This window comes from Equus asinus, chromosome 29 (assembly GCF_041296235.1).
Source record: "Equus asinus isolate D_3611 breed Donkey chromosome 29, EquAss-T2T_v2, whole genome shotgun sequence".
Taxonomy (NCBI): domain Eukaryota; kingdom Metazoa; phylum Chordata; class Mammalia; order Perissodactyla; family Equidae; genus Equus; species Equus asinus.
This window is the reverse complement of record NC_091818.1, coordinates 26,900,448-26,918,749: the sequence shown is the minus strand read 5'-3', so window position 1 is coordinate 26,918,749 and position 18,302 is coordinate 26,900,448. Positions and strand designations below refer to the sequence as shown.

Sequence of the window (18,302 nt, the reverse complement as noted above, 5' to 3'; positions counted from 1 at the left end):
ATGAGTACATTTATTTGTAACTCTTGCTTCCCTATGTAATCTGGAACTGCAGAGTCTTAGATAATCAATACTCCAGATAGCAGGGAACTCTTGAACATTAGGTATGTAGAGGAAAAGGGATTGGAAGCATTCTTGAGAATAAACCGAACATGTTACCATTCTTTGATAGGGGACTATTAAAACTGAGGAGGTTTAACATCTTTTTCAGTTTGCATAGGTAAATTTAGACTTGCTCTTGAATTTTAGAATATTAGAATTTGGATGCATGCTGAAAGGTTTTATATTTGGGGCAAAAAGGAAAGTAGATATCTTGGAGACCAGTTGTGAATGAACTGCCACATAAATCCTTTGCCGTTATTAACTGACAAAGTACTGAGTGGTATTAATTTAGTGGGACAATCGTTTTGTTTCTTTCTATGGGCGAGTGAAATCAGTGTCATGAGATTAATGTAATGAACACAGATTTTCTTTAATATGTTGGGTTTTACAAGATTGTGTTTGAGAGAGAACTCTAGTCACATAGTATAGAGAAACAAAATAAGTAATGAACTTCGTGTATTTTTTTCTTTCTTTTTTTCACCAGTTATTTTATAGCTGGAAGTTGGTACCTTTTGACCCCCTTCACTCATTTCATGCTCCCCATCCCCACCTCAGGCAGCCATCGATTTGTGCTCTATATTCATGATAACCTTGGGGTGGTTTTTTTTTTAAGGTTCACACGTAAGTGAGATCATATAGTATTTGTCTTTTTCTGTCTAACATGTCACTTAGCATAATGCCCTCAAGGTCCATCCATGTTGTTGCAAATGGCAAGATTAGTTTCTTTTAAAGTCTGAATAATATTCTATTTAGCATGCACGTGTTTGTGTATGTATGCATTTTCTTTTCATTCATCCATTGATGAACATTTAAGTTGTTTATATATCTTGGCTATTGTAAATAGTGCTGCAGTGAACATGGGGGTGCATATATCTTTTCAAATTAGTGATATTGTTTTTTTCAGATAAATACCCAGAAGTGGAATTGCTGGATCATATGGTAGTTTTATTTTTAATTTGTTGGGGAACCTCTGTGCTGTTTTCTATAGTGGCTGCGCCAATATACATTCCCACTAAGAATGTACAGGGTTCCCTTTTCTCCACATCCTCACCAACACTTGTTAATTTTTGTCTTTTTTGGTAATAGTCATTCTAACAGATGTGAGGTGATATCTCGTCATTTTGATTTGCATTTCCCTGATTAGCGACTTTGAGCACCTGTTCATGTACCTGTTGGCCATCTGTATGTCTTTTCAAAATATTTTTTCAGATCCTCTGACCATTTTTTGATCAGTTTTTTTTTTGCTCTTGAGTTGTATGAGTTCTTTGTATATTTTGGAGATTAACCCCTTGTCAGATGTATGATTTGTAATTATTTTCTCCCGGTTGGTGGGTTGTCTTTTCATTTTGTTGATGGTTTCCTTTGCCTTGCAGAAGCTTTTTAGTCTGATGTAGTCCCATTTGTGTATTTTGTCTTTTGTTTCCCTTGCCTTAGTAGACATAGTATTTGAAAAGATGCTGCTAAGACCCATGTCAAAGAGTGTATTGCCTATATTTTTTTCTAGGAGTTTTATGGTTTCAGGTCTTACATTCAAGACTTCAATCCATTTTGAGTTAATTTTTGTGTAGGGTGCAAGTAGTGGTCTACTTTCATTCTTTTGCATGTGGCTGTCCGGTTTTCCCAACACCATTTATTGATGAGATTTTCCTCTCTCCATTGTATGTTCTTGGCTCCTTTGTCGAAGATTAGCTGTCCAGAGATTTGTGGTTTTTATTTGTGGGCTTTCAGTTCTGTTCCATTGATCTGTGTGTCTTTTTTTGTGCCAGTACCATGCTGTTTTGATTACTGTGGCTTTGTAGTATATTTTGAAGTCAGGGTTTGTGATGCCTCCAGCTTTGTTGTTTTTTCTCAAGATTGCTTTCGCTTTTCGAGGTTTTTTATTGTTCCATATAAATTTTGGGATTCTTTGTTCTATTTCTGTGAAGAATGTCATTGGGATTCTGATTGGAATTGCATTGAATCTGTAGATCACTTTAGGTAATATGGACATTTTAACTATGTTTATTCTTCCAATCCATGAGCATGGAATATCTTTCTATTTCTTTATATCTTTGATTTCTTTCAATAATGTCTTGTAGTTTCCATTGTATAGATCTTTCACCTCCTTGGTTAAGTTTATTCCTAGGTATTTTATTCTTTTTGATGTAGTTGTAAATGAAATTGTGTTCTTAATTTCTCTTCCTCATAGTTTGTTATTAGTGTATAGAAATACAGCAGATTTTTTATATTGATTTTGTATCCTTCAATTGTACTGAATTTATTAGTCTAACAGTGTTTTGGTGGAGTTGTTAGGGTTTTCTGTAGATAATATCATGTCATCTGCAAATAGTGACAGTTTTACTTCTTCCTTCCCAATTTGGATGCCTCTTATTTGTTTTTCTTGCCTAATTTCTCTGGATTTATGTTTTTAATTGCAAAGACAAGTATAGGATTGGCCCTAGTGAAGTGATATTTAGCCTGTGGAGGGTTGAGGGAGAGTTGCTTGGACTTAGTTGGAAAAATTCATATATTTGTATTTTCTCTTTTTTCCCCCAAATGTTAGCTTTTCTTAAAAATTGTTGTAAAATTCACATCATATAAAATTTACCATTTTAACCTTTTTTTTTTTCTTGAGGAAGATTTGCCCTGAGCTAACATCTGTTGCCAATCTTCCTTTCTTTGCTTGAGGAAGATTCTCCCAGAGCTAACATCCATGCCAATCTTCCTGTATTTTGTATTTGGGTCACTGCTCAGCATGGCTGCCGATGAGTGGTGTAGGCCCATTCCCGGGATCTGAACCCCAGGCCACTAAAGCAGAGTACACTGAACTGAACCACAAGGCCATGGGGCCTGCCCCCATTTTACCCATTTTTAAAGGTATAGTTCAGTAGTGTTAAATACATTCACATTATTGTACAACCAGTCTCCAGAATTTTTTCATCTTACAAAGCTGAAACTCTGTAATCAACAGTAACTCCCCATTTTCCCTTCCCCCAGCCTCTGGCAACCAACTTTCTACTTTCTGTTTGTGTGAATTTGACTACTCTAGATACCTTATATGAGTAGAACCATATAGTATTTGTCTTTTTGTGACTGGCTTATTTTGCTTAGCATAATGTTCTCAAGGTTCATCATGTTACAGCATGTGTCAGAATTTCCCTCCTGTTTAAGGCTAATACTCCATTGTATGTATATATCATTTTGTTTATCCATTTTTCTCTTGAGAGACGCTTGAGTTGTTTCCACTTTTTGGCTGTTGTGAACAAGCTGCTTTGAACACGGATGTGCCAATATCTGTTCGAATCTCCATTTTACCGCTAAAGTGCAATTGCTGCATCATATTGTATTTCTGTTTTTAATTTTTGAGGAAATACCATACTATTTTCTGGAGTGGATGCACCATTTTGCATTCCCACCAACAGTGTACAAGGGCTCCAAGTTCTCCACATCCTTGTCAACACTTACTGTTTTTTGTTGTGTTGTTTTGATAGTAACTATCCTAATGGGTGTGAGGTGTCAATGTTAGCTTTTAAATTTTTTCTTCTTCATTATATTGAGCATAAAACAGTAAAAAGCTTGAGACTTGTCACTGGGGGAGAAAGGAAAAAGAAGAATTTATAGTTCGTCTTGTTCTCCTATATTTGTTTCCTATGGTTGCTGTAAAACATTATCACAAATTTAAAGCAATATGGGTTAGAAGTCTGACATGGACCTCACTGGATTAAAATCAAGATGTTGGCAGGGTTTGTTCCTTTTTCGAGGCTCTAGGGGAGAATCTGTTTCTTTACTGTTTCCAGCTTCTAGAGGCTGCCCACTTTCCTTGCCTTCTGGCCCCCATCCTCCATCTTGAAAGTCAGCAGTGTTGGGTGGAGTCCCTCTCATGCTCTCATCTGACTGGTTCTCAGATCAAAGTTTGTGAGGACTCTGATGATTAGATTGGGCCCACCCAGTCAGTCCAGGATAATCTCTCCGTCTCAAGGTCCATAATTTAAACTCATTTGTGTAGTCCCTTGTGCCATTTAACATAACGTATTCACAGGTTCTGGGCATTAAGGCATGGCCATCTTTTGGGGTGGTAGAGGCAGCAGCACTATTCTGCCTACAATATCTGCTCACAATCTTTCTAACTGCCTTACTTCTAGAAGGAATTAGTTAAATCATTTCCAGGGTTTAGGTTTTTTTTAGCACATGCATTTATTGAATAATTTTGGCTTTAGCACCTTTTTTGTTAACTTTTCTGCCTTAAATTACTAATGACTAATTCTGGTCAGCAGGGTTTCATCTTACATGATTTCGTTGCAGAGAAATTCTTGGCTGCTCCGTTTTGAAGCTTTTTGTATTCCACTACAACATTCTCCTCTTCCTTGTTTTTAAGTTATAAAATATTTCAGATTTATAGAAGAGTACAGAGACTAATACAGACATCATGAATTCATTACAGATTTAACACCTGTTAATATTTTGCCATATTTTCATAGATCCTTTTCCAAATTTTATATGAAATATTTGATATATTAAAAGCAGTATGTATAAGTTATATAGCACACACCAATAAAACAAGCACTCAGGAACCTACCACCAAATAGGAGAAATAGAACATTACTAGCACTGTTGAATCTAGTGCGTGCTCTTCACTATTGCATTCCCCAAAGGGTAACTACTATCCTAAATTTTATCATTCCGTTACTGTAACTGTTTTGCATGCATGCATGTATTCATGTGTAAAACTACACTCCATTATCCCATTTTATTTCTTTTCCAGAGTAAATGGTTCTTGTTCTCCAGTATCTCATTATTGCTTTTTTGCCCAAATTTTTTAATGAGATAAAATTCACATAGTTACCGTTTTAACCATTTAAAAGTGTACAATTCAGAGGTTTTTAATATATTCACAGTGTTCTGCAACTGTCACCATTATCTAATTCCAGAACATTGTCATCAACCCAAAAAGAAATCATATACATCCCAATCCACCACCCGCCCCGCCCCCTGCAACCCCCTAACCCTGGCAATCACTAATCTACTTTCTGTCTCTATGGATTTGCCTATTTTGGACATTTCATATAGAGGGAGTCATACAATAGGTGGCCTTTTGTGTCTGGTTTCTTTTACTTAGCATGATGTTTTCCATGTTTAAGCCTAAGGTTTATCCATGTTGTAGCATGTATGAGTCCTTCATTCTTTTTTAAGGCTGAGTAATATTCATCGAATGGATATACCACGTTTTGTTTATCCATTCATCAGTTGATGGACATTTAGGTTGTTTCCATTTCTTGGCTAGTATGAATATTGCTGCTATGAACATTCATGTACAAGTTTTTTTGTGAACATACTTTATTTGTCTTGGGTATATATTTAGGAGTAGACTTGCTGGGTCATATGGTAACTCTATATTCAGCTTTTTGAAGAACTGCCAAACTGTTTTTCACAGTAGCTGTAATATTTTACGTTTCCATTAGCAACATATGAGGGTTCTACTTTCCCCACATCCTCAGCAAGACTTTTATTTTCTGTTTTTTTTAAATCATAGCCATCTAGGCGTGAAGTGGTATCTCACTGTGGTTTTGATTTACGTTTTTCTACTAACTGACCACATTAGCATCTTTTGATGTTTTTATGGGCCATTTGCATATCTTCTTTGAAGAAATATCTATATCTTCTTGAGTCGGTTTTTGTAGTTTGTTTCTAAGAATTTGCCCATTTCATCTGCATTTCTTAATTTGTTGGTATACAATTATTCACTGTATTCTCTTGATAATTTATTTTGATAAGGTGGGTAGTACTGTCCCCTTTCATTCCTGATTTTAATAATTTGAGTCTTCTCTCCTTTTTTCTTTGTCAGTCTAGCTGAGGATTTGTCAATTTTGTTCATCTTTTAAACCAACTTTTCATTTCATTTATTTTCTTTATAGTTTCCCTGTTCCTTTATTATATTTCTACTCTGTTTATTATTTCCTTCCTTGTGCTTGCTTTGGGTTTACGTTGCTCTTGGAAGGTTAGATTATTGTTTTTAGATCTTTTTCTTTGAAGGTAGGCTTTTACAGCTATAAATTTCTGAGAGTATGTCAGCATCTTTTATGATTTCTTTGAGTACTCCTTACTTATTTTATTCCAGTATCCTCTTCTCTACTTTTTTACTTCTCCTCCCATGTATATTCCCTTGGAAAATATCTTGTACACGCCTACAGCTTTAACTATCATCTTTACTCATTAGGTTCCAAAATCCATGCCTCCAGTGTAGAACTTTCCTTTGAATTCAAGACTCACTTCCAACAACCTAATAACCTCAGTTCTTATATATTCCCACTCTAAGCCTGCTTCTTCTCTTTTGTTCCTTATCTCTGTATGATCTTAACCACCTGAACCAGTTATGTTAGGGAGTTAAACTAAACTCTTCCCTCTCCTTTTCTTGGTCATCATATGTTTTTTAAAGGTTTTTCCTATTATTCATCACATTAACTTGTCTTTCCTTTGTGTTTCCCCTGCCACCGCTTGAGTGATCCTACGTGACTTGTCACATGAACTCTTTCAAGCAACCTCCTAACCTTTATTCCATTATCCACTTCCTTCTCTAGGTGCTGCTAGAATCACTGGTCTGTTTAAAAGTGCAAATCAGACATGTCACTGTCTTACTTAAATCTTTTAAGAATTTTCTGGTATTTATGGGATAAAATTCATGTTCCTTAGGATGACATAGGCAGTTTTTCATAATCTGGCACTTAGCTGACTCTTCAGTCTCATCTCTTCTCCTCTCCAACTTTATGCTGCATCAGTATAATCTACTTGTAGTTCCCTGGTATACGTATTCTCTGCGGAATCAATGATTTAGACTTTGGTTATGTCTGCTGGTGTGACCTTCCTTCTTTCTTTATCTAGTGAAAAATAGAATTTAAAACTAACTGTAGTTTTATCTCCTGCAAAGTTTTTTCTGACATCTTTTGATAGAATTATTCTCTCTCTTTTTAAAAAATATTCCTGGGTTCGTGTATGGGTGTTCTCATAGTTTCTTCACTCTATCTCTACTGCTCCTCCAGACAATTGTTTTTGCTTCTGTGATCTATAGCTTAGTCATACTTGTCTTACATTTGCGAAACTTTTAAAAAAAGATCTCTTCCAATTGACAGTTGAGAGTTAAAGCCTGGATTATTTTAATTATTTACTCTAGAGCATCTGATCTGTTTCAAAGTGTTTTCTTCTTTAGGACTTTATAAAATTAAAATTCATTATTTCATTGAGACTTATTTTGAAAAACTAATAAAAGTATAAGGACCAAGAACTTATTGTGTGTTAATAGTCATAGATGCTGAGTTTTAAGTATACATCTCAGTTTGATGTTTTTCTGAGAGGATCTTTGGACTTAATGGTAGTTGTTCTTGTGGGTGTGTGTAGAATATTGCATAAACTTTGAAATTGGTGTTTTCCAATAAGGAAATAAGAATATCATCAATACAAAGAAAAATAATTTTAGGAAAACACTTCACCAATCTGACAAAACAAATTAGGGCCAGTGGGATGAATTTTATGTGACCAGGGAAATTTAGGAAACTTAAGAGTTGAAGAAATAACATTAAAATTATTGTCCCAACAAAGGAAAAAGAAAACAGAACAGGTAAGAAGATAAAATGTGAAATTCTTTTAGTAAATTTTGGAAAATTTAAGGTAATCTGGAACGGCATTTGAATATTTTAAAGAACAATATAGGGGGTGTAAACTTAGATGGCCATGAAGTGTGTTGCGTTTCATACTATTTGGTTTTCTAGTGGTACCTTGAAACGAGCTAACTTGACTAAGAAAATTTAGATTTCATGATATTACTAAACTGTAAGTGTAACTTCTCTGTTTCATTTAGTAGGTATATTTAAAATTCTTATAATAATGATAAAACAAATAATATGTTTACAAGGATTACGGTTTAATTTCATAGTCCATTTGACAACTAGCATATCATCAGCCTGGTTTTCATAGTCCTATTTCAGGTATGATTTTGTTCTAGTGCTTTCTAGGTTGTTTAATAATTTATTTACAAGTTATTCTTCCTCACTAGACTATAAACTCATTTAGGGTAGGGTTTGGGTTTTATTCATCTTTATTTCATCAGTATTTATTTTTTTTGAGGATGACTGCCCCTGAGCTAACATCCATGCCCATCTTCCTCTACTTTATACCTGGGACGCCTACCACAGCATGGCGTGCCAATTGGTGCCATGTCCACACCCAGGATCTGAACCGGCAAACCCCGGGCCGCCAAAGCAGAACGTGTGCACTTAACTGCTGCACCACTGGGCCAGCCCCAGTTTCATCAGTATTTAGCTCATCATCTAATAGACTCTCCATAAATGTTGAATGAATAAACTGTTGTCAGTTGGTACGCAGTCCTTGAATAGGTTTCAAGTATTCTTGGTAATACGTTCATTTTCTTCGGGAATTAAACTTTGCATTAAGCAATCTTTTTTCTGTCAGAGTAGTAACTTGATTCTTTGCTGTAGTAATGAAGTTGCTGCATTTGTTTGTCTTGGCAATTCTCACTTTTAATATAATTTTGAAATAGTAGATTAAAGTAGTTAAAGAGCTTAGATCTATTTTCACAGCAGTATGTTGCTAATTGATTTCTGTGCCCCATTTACTATGCTTTTAAATTCCCTTTAATTATGGTGCTTATACTTTGTCACGACCACGCTCATTAAACAAATCTCATTTGATGGCGGAGGCAAAGTAATGTCAACCAATTATTCATAGATAATCTGCTATAGGATTGAGAGTAAGTATGAATGCCAGTTGATTTTAGGGATGAAAATTCTCCTTCAAGAATAGGATCCTACTTTCGTTTGTCAGAGTAGCTTCCTAGGAAACCAGATCTTGTTCTTCACATGTGTCCCCATTTCATTTCAGGAAAGTGTTAAGAAGGTAATGCTCTAAGAACAGAGATGAGTAATTCTCAGGCATAACAGTTCCACAGTCTCCCTGCTAATCATTGGAGATTGACTACATGTAAAGAGATACTACTGATGGGAGGAGTTGGTGCTGTAAACAGCGATCTAGGTTATTCTAGGTCTAATTTCTTTTAATCAGCATAGATTTTTTTTCTTCTTACCTGATTACTTGATGTGTTCTTTAGTTTTAGACAGTAAATTGTTACATCCTAGGATACAGCAAATGCTGCTGTTTGTTCTGGTGTTCATTCCCGTGTGAGAAGGAATTTGACTAATACTGTACAGCCTTGCCAAGTAGTATAAGACACATAACTGTAGATAAGGCAGAGTTTTTTCCATTTCAAAGCATCTAAGCTGCTTTGTCTCTTGGATCACTGTAAGTTCCTGGAAGATAGGCTTCAAAGACTCTTAAGTGAAAGCACAGAAGAAGAACGTTAGCATTTGGTTGGTGAGTCAGCCACAGGGGAGAAAAAGCAATTTTGAGTATGCATGTTAACTACTACAAAGCAAAATGAGTTTGTAAGTGTCTCATTGAAACTGCAAGAGAGACAGAACCTGGAAAGTTCCTATTGAGTGGAAGAATTAGTGTAAATGGAAATGAATTTATAAAAATTGCTTTTAAATTAATTAAATGGTAATGTCATTGATAATTCCTTTATTTAGAGTGCTGCTGCTTTTTATTTTAGTGAAAAGAAATAAATTTATGATGACTTTTAAAATTTCCATAGTTTTATTTGGACTTTAACCCTACTGATTTTTTCTTCCTCCATAATGTCTTAAGTTCCTCAACTCGTTTATCATGGTAGTTTTTAGGAACTGGTTATTAAGAATTCAAAATTAAAGTTTGTCTTTTCTTTAGACAGAGATGACAATTCTACACTAACAAAGCAGGAACTTAAATTCATAGGTATGTATGTACTGAATTCAAGCATGGTTCTAAAGGTAACAGTGTTAAATTAATCACTAATATGCTTGGAAACCTTCCCATATAAAGCGTTATTAGAGATCTGTGTCACAAAAATGATAACTGAAAGGAATTGTCCATAATCTTGAATGGTTAGTGGGATAAACTATGTTATTGTGTTCTTATTGTTGTACTTGTTTTGATTTGTCATATTGCTTAAGTCATGGTAGGATGGGTTTTAGGATTCCTAAAACTACTTACTTGTCAGGGTCTAGATGCCTAGGTCTTTTAAGACCATTTTGTACATCTGTGAACCTTCTTTCTCACTGAGGGAAATAAGAATCTGAGATCATATTCTGTGATGTATAATAATTCTCTTAGTTCTACAATGTACCCCTCAAATACTCCAGGGCCAGCTGAGAGTGAGCATGTATATTCTGAATCCACTACTCTTAACCAACTAATGTATGCATCTACTCCACCCCTTTTGCTCTCCTAAAACCTCAGTTTCACATATTAATAAAATTAATCTTGCAGGCCATAAGTATCTGCAATATGGAACTTTCCTTCTCAGGAGTGTCTTAGCTTTTTTTTATCTGACAAGTATATATTGACTTCTTTCTGTATCTAAGATCCTGGTTAGTTGCTTTGGGGAAATATGTGTATATATTGCAAATGGATGGTGCCTTTAGGGAACATAAAATCTAAAAGGAAGAGAAATATGTATATAAATAACAATTTCAAGATACATAGTTATAACTTATTTAGTGATCTACAGTACAGTAAGAGTTCAAGGTCAGGGAAAATTGCTTTCAGCTGAGGGAATGAGATGTCCAGAGAATGTAACATTTTACCTGATGCTTAAAGAAGGTGTAGAGTTTAGCTGTTTGGAGATAGGGATCAGGGCTAGACTCCCAGTCCCAGGAATACAAATAGCACAAGCAGTGGCACGCAAATGAGAATACACAGGCTGTGTAAAGTGATGGTGATATTGATATTTGATATGAAATATATGAAAAATAACAGCCTTAGATATTAGGCCAGCGAGTTGAAAGTAGTTGGTGTTTGAATTGGGAGAAAAGATAAAACCTGTTCTTTAAAAAGGTTCATCTGGCTGTAGCATGTAAGAAGATTGAAAGGAGGTAATGCTGAAACAGAGAAACCAATTAGATTTTTGTGATAATCTAGCCAAATGTATTGAGGGCCCGAATGAAGATAATGGAAGTCAGACTGATGGGACATAAATTACCCAAGAAGAACTGGTAGTAATTGTCAATGAATTGAATGGCAGTAGCTGGGGGTGGATGGATATTCATTTACCAACAAGATATTTAGGTTGAGATGTTTAGCATGCAAATGAGTGGATGAGATTAGAGTTTAGGAATGGAGGAGAATTAGAAATCGTCTATACCATATAGGAAAAAATAACTGAAACTCTGAGATTGGTCCTGGCTGAGAAATATTGATAGAGAAGACAAAGAAAGAGCTTCGATCAGGTTTATTTTAAGGTAGGAAAGTCTTAATAGGTGGAAAGGAAGATTCTAGAAAGGTAAAGTATTAAGATGCAAGAGAGGAATATTTGATGGACCAAAGAATCTGGACAGATGGGAAGAGATCAAATGAACAAGTAGAAAAATTCAACTTGAAGGAAGACAGAGGGATAGCTGTGGAAACATTCAGTATAAAACAAAACAAACAATTGTTTTAAAAATCTTCATAATTTTGGATTAATGAATGTTTCAATTAGTGGACATATTAAAAATACAATTCCCCCCAAAAGAAATTATTACTACTTTGGGTTATGAGTAATGACTTGAATGTGTTTACAAAAGTGTTTTCTTTGTAGTGTACTTCAGAATAATGTTTAATGATTACATAAGAATAATAATGACATCTACATATGTAAAGATTATGCTTCTGAGCTACAGTTTTCGTTTGTAATTCTCAGTGTCTCTTGAGAAGTTATCTCCTCTCCTCTTGTATTCTTTGTCAAGACTGTATCTATCTGTCTCTCATCCTATTCTCTGCCTACTCTAGGCAGAACTGACTCAGTCACCCAGTAGTACCTTCTAAATATTTTTTTCTAATTAATTTGAAGCTTCTCAGACATGAATTTTATTTCTAATTTCTTTATTATTTTCAAAATCCATCTTCTTCATGGCTATGAGTTGGATCAGATCTTTATCATCTCTTTCACAGATTATAAATTAGCCTCCTTTTGGTTTTGTCAGTATACCTAGAGTTGATCAGGTGGGCTGACTCAAGCCACTATCTCAGAAATAAAGGTAGAGAAGAATGTTATTTAATCATTTATGATAAAAACGTAACTGTCAGGAGTGCCGAATATTCTTGTCTAATTCTTCCTTAAAGTAATCTTGGGAAGACGAATTATAATTGGGAAGTTGCTTGCGTAGTGACTCTGACATCAGAATAAAGAAAGTTAGTTAGAACATGTTTAAAGGTTATCACCATCATGATAACATTCTTTTTCTCTCTGTATAATGCAGTTAACTGCTTTGCAGATTCCTTTCACATTAATTTCTAGTCATGTGTTTGCAGAAACTATGTCCCAATCATCTTGATTAAACCTGGAGTTATAGACCATGTTTTATGGTGAGCTATTTCTATAGATGGCTGATATTATTTGTTTTACATTCAGAGGGTCATTTTATTTCAGAATCTCTGGATATATGTATGCCTCTATTCCTGACAGAATAATATATTTATATAATAAATATCTAGGTGTTTAGAATTATACTCCTCAGACTTTTCTCCATCATGCTTGTAATATTAGGAGCAAATAATATTTTCATTCAAAAAGTGTATTAGGAAGCTTATATTGAAAGTTGTTTCTGGGTGTGTCAAGATTTAGGAGACCAAAAATCTTTAATCCATGTTGGCAGTAATAGAAAATCTGATTTTCTACCCAGATCAGTCCTAAAGGAACTATGGAGAGAAAACAAATCAATGTAATAAACATATAAAAGACATGAGGGAAGATGATAATAATTTGAAAAAAAGAAAATATTAAAAAGACACAAGTAGAAATTTTAGATGTGGGCAACTGTAATAGTCGAAGTGAAGAACGCAGTAAATGGGATAAAGAACACAATGAATACAGCTAAGGAACAAATTAATGAGTAGATCAGATTAAGGAAATCTCTAGAAAGAAGGGGAGGACCAAGACTCTATATGTATGTATATTAAAAAAATCTACATAATACGAGGGATAGAAGTAGAATCCAGATACTCAAACCCCAGAAAGGGAGAGAGAGAAAAATGGAGAGGAGGAAATCATCTGAAGAAATAATGGAGGTAAACTTCCTTAAGAAAAGATGAGAGAGGGTCTGGCCCTGTGGCCGAGTGGGAGTGGTTGAGTTCACGCGCTCCACTGCAGGCGGCCCAGTGTTTTGTTGGTTCGAGTCCTGGGCACGGACATGGCACCACTCATCAAGCCATGCTGAGGCGGCATCCCACATACCACAACTAGAAGGACCCACAACAAAGAATACACAACTGTGTATCAGGGGGCTTTGGGGAGAAAAAGGAAAAAAATAAAATCTTAAAAAAATGAGAGATCTTAGATTGAAACTGCCCATAGGCTGCCAAAGAAAAAAAGAGTGAAGGGAAATCCTCATCTGGACACATTATAGAGAAATTTTAAAATATCAAAGACAGAACTAAAACATGGACTGTTAATATGAAGTGCTTTTTAGGGAGAGATCTAAAAGGACTAAATAGAAGTGATTTCTGTCCTAAGAAAATGGGACAGCATATGAAAAGGCTAGACTTACAGAGACATTTATCATAGCAAAAAATAGGAATACTGTGAATGTAAAAATTACACTCATATTTCTTGTAGCATCTCCTGAATTTAATTATCAAGTGATATTTAAGAAGCTGTTGACTTGCAAATAGCCAGTTTTTTCTTCAGCAAAAATGGGTTTATTAGGAATGAACAAAGAAATGCAATTTGGAGTCTGCAACTCTGGCAAGCCATGTGCAAGTCCTCCAGCAGCAAGGGAGGAGAAAGTCTTTTATAGAGAAGAGAGAGAGTTGGGAGGGCTATTGTAAACAAAGAATCCATTGGGGGAATTGAGAGTTTGATGTGTAGTGGCTTGTTATTGGCTGAATTGTGACAGTCTGTCATTGGCTGAGCTTCTTGCCAGTCAAAAAGAGGAAGTCTTTCCTTTTTCTTCTTGCATCTGTTGTCAACAAAGGGCATGATAACACTGCCTTTTGGCCTCCTGACTCCAATTTAATGAGGTTTCTGTTTATTAATTTGACATTCACCCCTTGTGATCAAGATCTTTTCTCTGAAAGCATTGTTGATCAAGAGTCAGGTTTTTCTGGTTTCAGCAGCTTTTTGTCCCTTGATCCCAGGAAGGACTTTTCCTCAGTGTCGTGTTGGAGGTAAAATGTACAGATTGGAAACCTATTGAGGCCACATTTGAGTAACAGGAGGAGTAGCAGGGAGAACTCTTGGGCATTTTTATTTCCTAAAGTCCTTATATTACCAAGATCATATGCATGGGAGATCATCTGAAGCATATGTCATCAAAGGTTTGGAAGATGAACTTCCGACAGGCCTGGTCTAGACATCTTGGGAAACCTCTCTCCTCAGACATCATCTGCTGCAATTCTGGGAAATCTTTACTTTCAAGTCACCAGATGGTGTGCAGGTCCAGTCCGGGTTTGGTGCTTTCTTTAGGTGTGTCACGTGAATGCATGGGTCTATTCTCTGGAGTTTTGCAGCACAAGGGTTAGTTAATAGACGCTGATATGGGCCTTTCCAGTGAGGCTGAAGGGACTCCTTCTGGAGGTGTCTTTTCTAGGATGAAAGAGATTTTCTAGACGAAATCTCCAGGCTGCAAAGTGTGATGTTTAAGGTCTTTGTCTCCCTGAAGTGCACTATGAAAAGATTGCTCTATCAAAACAAGGTTATTTTTAATAGAAGTAATTAGGCCTCGGCAATATTGGAGTATATCTCTTTTTATCAGCTGTGGGTCAAAAGAGGCAGGAGCCAAGTGCATCAGGCATCCTGTGAATATCTCAAAGGGTGAGAGTTTATGAGTTCCAAAGAGGGTGGATCTGAGATTTAAAAGGACCAAGGGCAGTGCTTTTGGCCAAGGTATTTGGAGGGTCTCTACAAATTTTGCCACTTGGCTCTTAATAATGCCATTAGTGTGTTCAACTAAACCAAAGGATTGAGGGTGGTAAGCACAGTGAAAGTGTTATAAAGTGGGCCAAACACTGCAGACTTGTTGTACCTGACCAGTAAAATGAGTTCTTGATTACTGTGAAGCTTAAGCAGAGTTCCCCAGGTAGGGACAGTCCTTTCCAAAAGGACCTTAGCAACAGAAGAGGCATTAGCCTGTCTGCAAGGAAAGGCTTCAATCCAGTGAAAAAGCATGGAAACCATAACTAAAGCATATTTATATCCATGAGATGGAAAGTTGTATGAAATCCATTTGCCAAATCTCGAATGGCCCTTTAGGTAGTTTAAAATGTTCAGGAGCAGTATCAACAGGCTTGCCTGGATTGTATTTTGAACAAGTGGGACAAGTGAAGTAGGCCTTGTTAATGTTTTCCCACCAATATTGATTCATGAATGCTATCATTTTGTCGGTAGGCCAGTGGTTTAATGCGTGTACAGTGTTAGGAGTGGAAATTTTAGAGTCTCTTCTAAGACTGGGTTGTTATTTGGTCCGAACCAGAGCTTTGTGTTTTTATCAAACCAACAATTATTGAAGTTCCAATCTTGTATTTTCCTTTTCTGAAGCCAATTGTTGGGCTTCTCTAGTCAGTTTTTCTGAGTTACCATTTAGGGAACTATCCCTTTGGACCAGGCCAGAGGTTTGGCTGTTGTTGGTTCCTTTAAGGGCTACATTTCTTGCGTAAATACCAGTAAGGTGATTTCCTTTAGCTTCCAGAGAGTCAAGTCTAGAATGCCCCGGGATCTTATTAATAGCTAAAGCAGCAGGTAAAAGTATAGTATCCAATAATTCCTGAACATAGGGGCCATTTGAAATTTTATTTCTGCTGCAAGTAAGGAAGCCATGTTGTTTCCACAATGTTCCAACATCATGAGCCACTCTGAAAGCATATCTACTATCAGTATAAATATTGGCAGCTTTGTCCTTGGCTAAAGTGCAAGCCCATATAAGAGCATATAATTCAGCCTGTTGGGCCAAAGTAGCCATAGTTAAATGTACTGCCTCAACAATATCAAAAGGAGTTGCAATAGCATACTCAGCACAACATTTGTCATTGTCACCTTTTAAATAAGAACCATCAGTAAACCATGAGAAGTCGAGGTTACCTGAAGGAGTTTCCTGCACATCATCACGAGGAGTCAGGAGGTGATCTGTCAGTGTAAAGCAGTCTTAAGGGACTTACTTCGTTGGTAACGGAGGGAAGAAGAGTAGCAGGGTTAAGGTTAGTACAATGTAAAAGAGTTGTGAGGCGGTGTTAACAAAGGATTCCATAGGAGGTGAGGTGGCTGGATGAAAGAACCTTGAGTGTGATGAAAATTCAGGAGGGCTTCTACTGCATGAGGTACAAAAATGCTTAAAGGGGATCCCACAGTGATTTTCATGGTGGCCTTAACCAAAAGGGCAGTGGCAAGTCCCTGTGTTTTGGGGTGAGTACCCTAAGGGCGTTCCCTTCCTTTTCCACAATGTTGGCAATAACCAACTAGCCCGAGAAAACCTGGCAGTTGGCACTTAGTTTGAGGTTTTGGAAAGTTTATGACACCAGGAGGCCTGTCTGGATCTAGGCTGAAGGCGCTTAAAGCATTTAAATTTGTAAGTCTCTCTTCTAATGTCCTGGCTCTTTACAATAATAATGGAAATTCGGAGGTTTTGGGTTTCATTTAGGGGGTCTTTGTTTGCTGGAGTTGAAGATTAAGAATTTTAGCAGCCTTTCTTTTAGGTGACTCATCTAGAGTGTGAGAGAGTTGGTTTGCCAGGTTAACTAAATCTGAGGTGGACATAGTTTCCCATTTCATCCTGATCCTTTTTACTAGAAGGGAAAGGTCCTGTTAATAAACATATAGTTAAAAGCTACCGGGGTGGAATCAGCATCTGAAGGAAGCCCAGAATTTTCTTTAAAAACAATCTGAAGTCAATTGTAATAGTCATAAACAGGTTCATCAGGTACCAGCCTGAATTTTGTTCGAGTAAACAGGTTTTGGGGAAGCCCTAGGAATTGCCTGATTACGTCATCTAGTGATTGTCGAAGCCCGATCATAACACCGTGTCAACGGGTTGATCTCCTGCTTGTAATTCTAGTGACCTTTTGGAATTTTCCCAGTGAGCAGTTTTCATCCAATGCTGGACCTGGCCATCACTGACAAGCATTTGAACTAGCTGATATAAGTCAGAGAAACCATGTAGATAATTTCGAATGACTAATTAAATTCCTCAGCAAATCTCTGGGAATCTGCAGTTTGGGAAAATTTTTGACTATGGCTCTCAGTTCAGCTTTAGTCCAGAGAGTATAAGAAGTTAAGGGTTTAGCCTCTGGGTCTTCAGAAGGCTTAATTTTAAAGGGACAGGTTCTGATAGGTTCAGAGCAAGAGGGAGTGGGGAGAGATTCAGGGAGAAGGGGAAGTTTGCCGAGAGTGTTCGTATGGGGGAACTGAGAGGACAGAGGAGATGTAGACAGTAGAGAAGAGAAGGAGGGAGATAGCAGGGAGCCTGAGACAGACCAAGGAAGAGGAGCAAGATGGTGATGGAGGGAGAGGATCATGAGGCTTCAGAAGCCATTTTATCTTTAATCATTTGTTTGCCTCAGTTAATCTTAAAATTTTATTTTGCAAAGAGGCAGTTTTAGACTCCTGATAATGTTTGGAAGCCTTAAAATACCAATCAAAATAGGTGTTCCATTCAGTTTGGAAAATTACAGAGGTATGGTTGTCCAATTGGTTTTAAGAAAAGTAAGTTTGGGGAGTTCAAAAGTTCCTCATAATGGCCATTGACACTCTAAATTAGTTTTGGTTAAATCGGTCCGTTTAGTTAGAAATGCGCATGAGGAATAACCTTGGTTTTCAAACATAAAATTGGCCAGGGCCCCTGTGGGAGGGGCACCTTCAAAATATTTAGATAACTGAGCTCCCATTTCTTAGAGGTTTTTTTTTCTAGAGCAGAAGAATAATTTTGAAGCAGCTTAAACAGCTTGTAACTCAAATAGCTTCAACAGCTCAGATAGCCTGCAGGCTTGATACTAGCCTGTCCCAGTAGAAGAGTCCAATTTTATTAAGATGGACCGAGGGTCAAATCAACACAGTTTCAAGGAAGAATACAGTTCAAAGAATAGTCTGGTTCCCAAGGGAATCAAACTGAAGGTTGATCAACACACTTCTTAAGGGACAGTCTGCTCCCAAGGGA

The 18,302-nt window shown here is 36.7% G+C and overlaps 1 protein-coding gene across 22 annotated transcripts in view; it reads left to right on the top strand.

The window, feature by feature from the left end:
- MLLT10 (MLLT10 histone lysine methyltransferase DOT1L cofactor) overlaps positions 1-18,302 on the top strand; it is a 258,500-nt gene that overhangs the window by 198,940 nt on the left and 41,258 nt on the right. For 16 of the 22 annotated variants that reach the window (XR_011499305.1, XM_070501151.1, XM_070501159.1 and 13 more), the window contains one exon: positions 9,868-9,915. The exons of the other annotated variants lie outside the window; for them this stretch is intronic. Coding sequence is in view for 15 of the 16 variants with exons in the window: in XM_070501151.1 (XP_070357252.1) it covers positions 9,868-9,915 (48 nt within the window). In the remaining variant the exon portion in view is untranslated. The remainder of the gene's footprint in view (positions 1-9,867; positions 9,916-18,302) is intronic. 22 annotated transcript variants of the gene reach the window in all.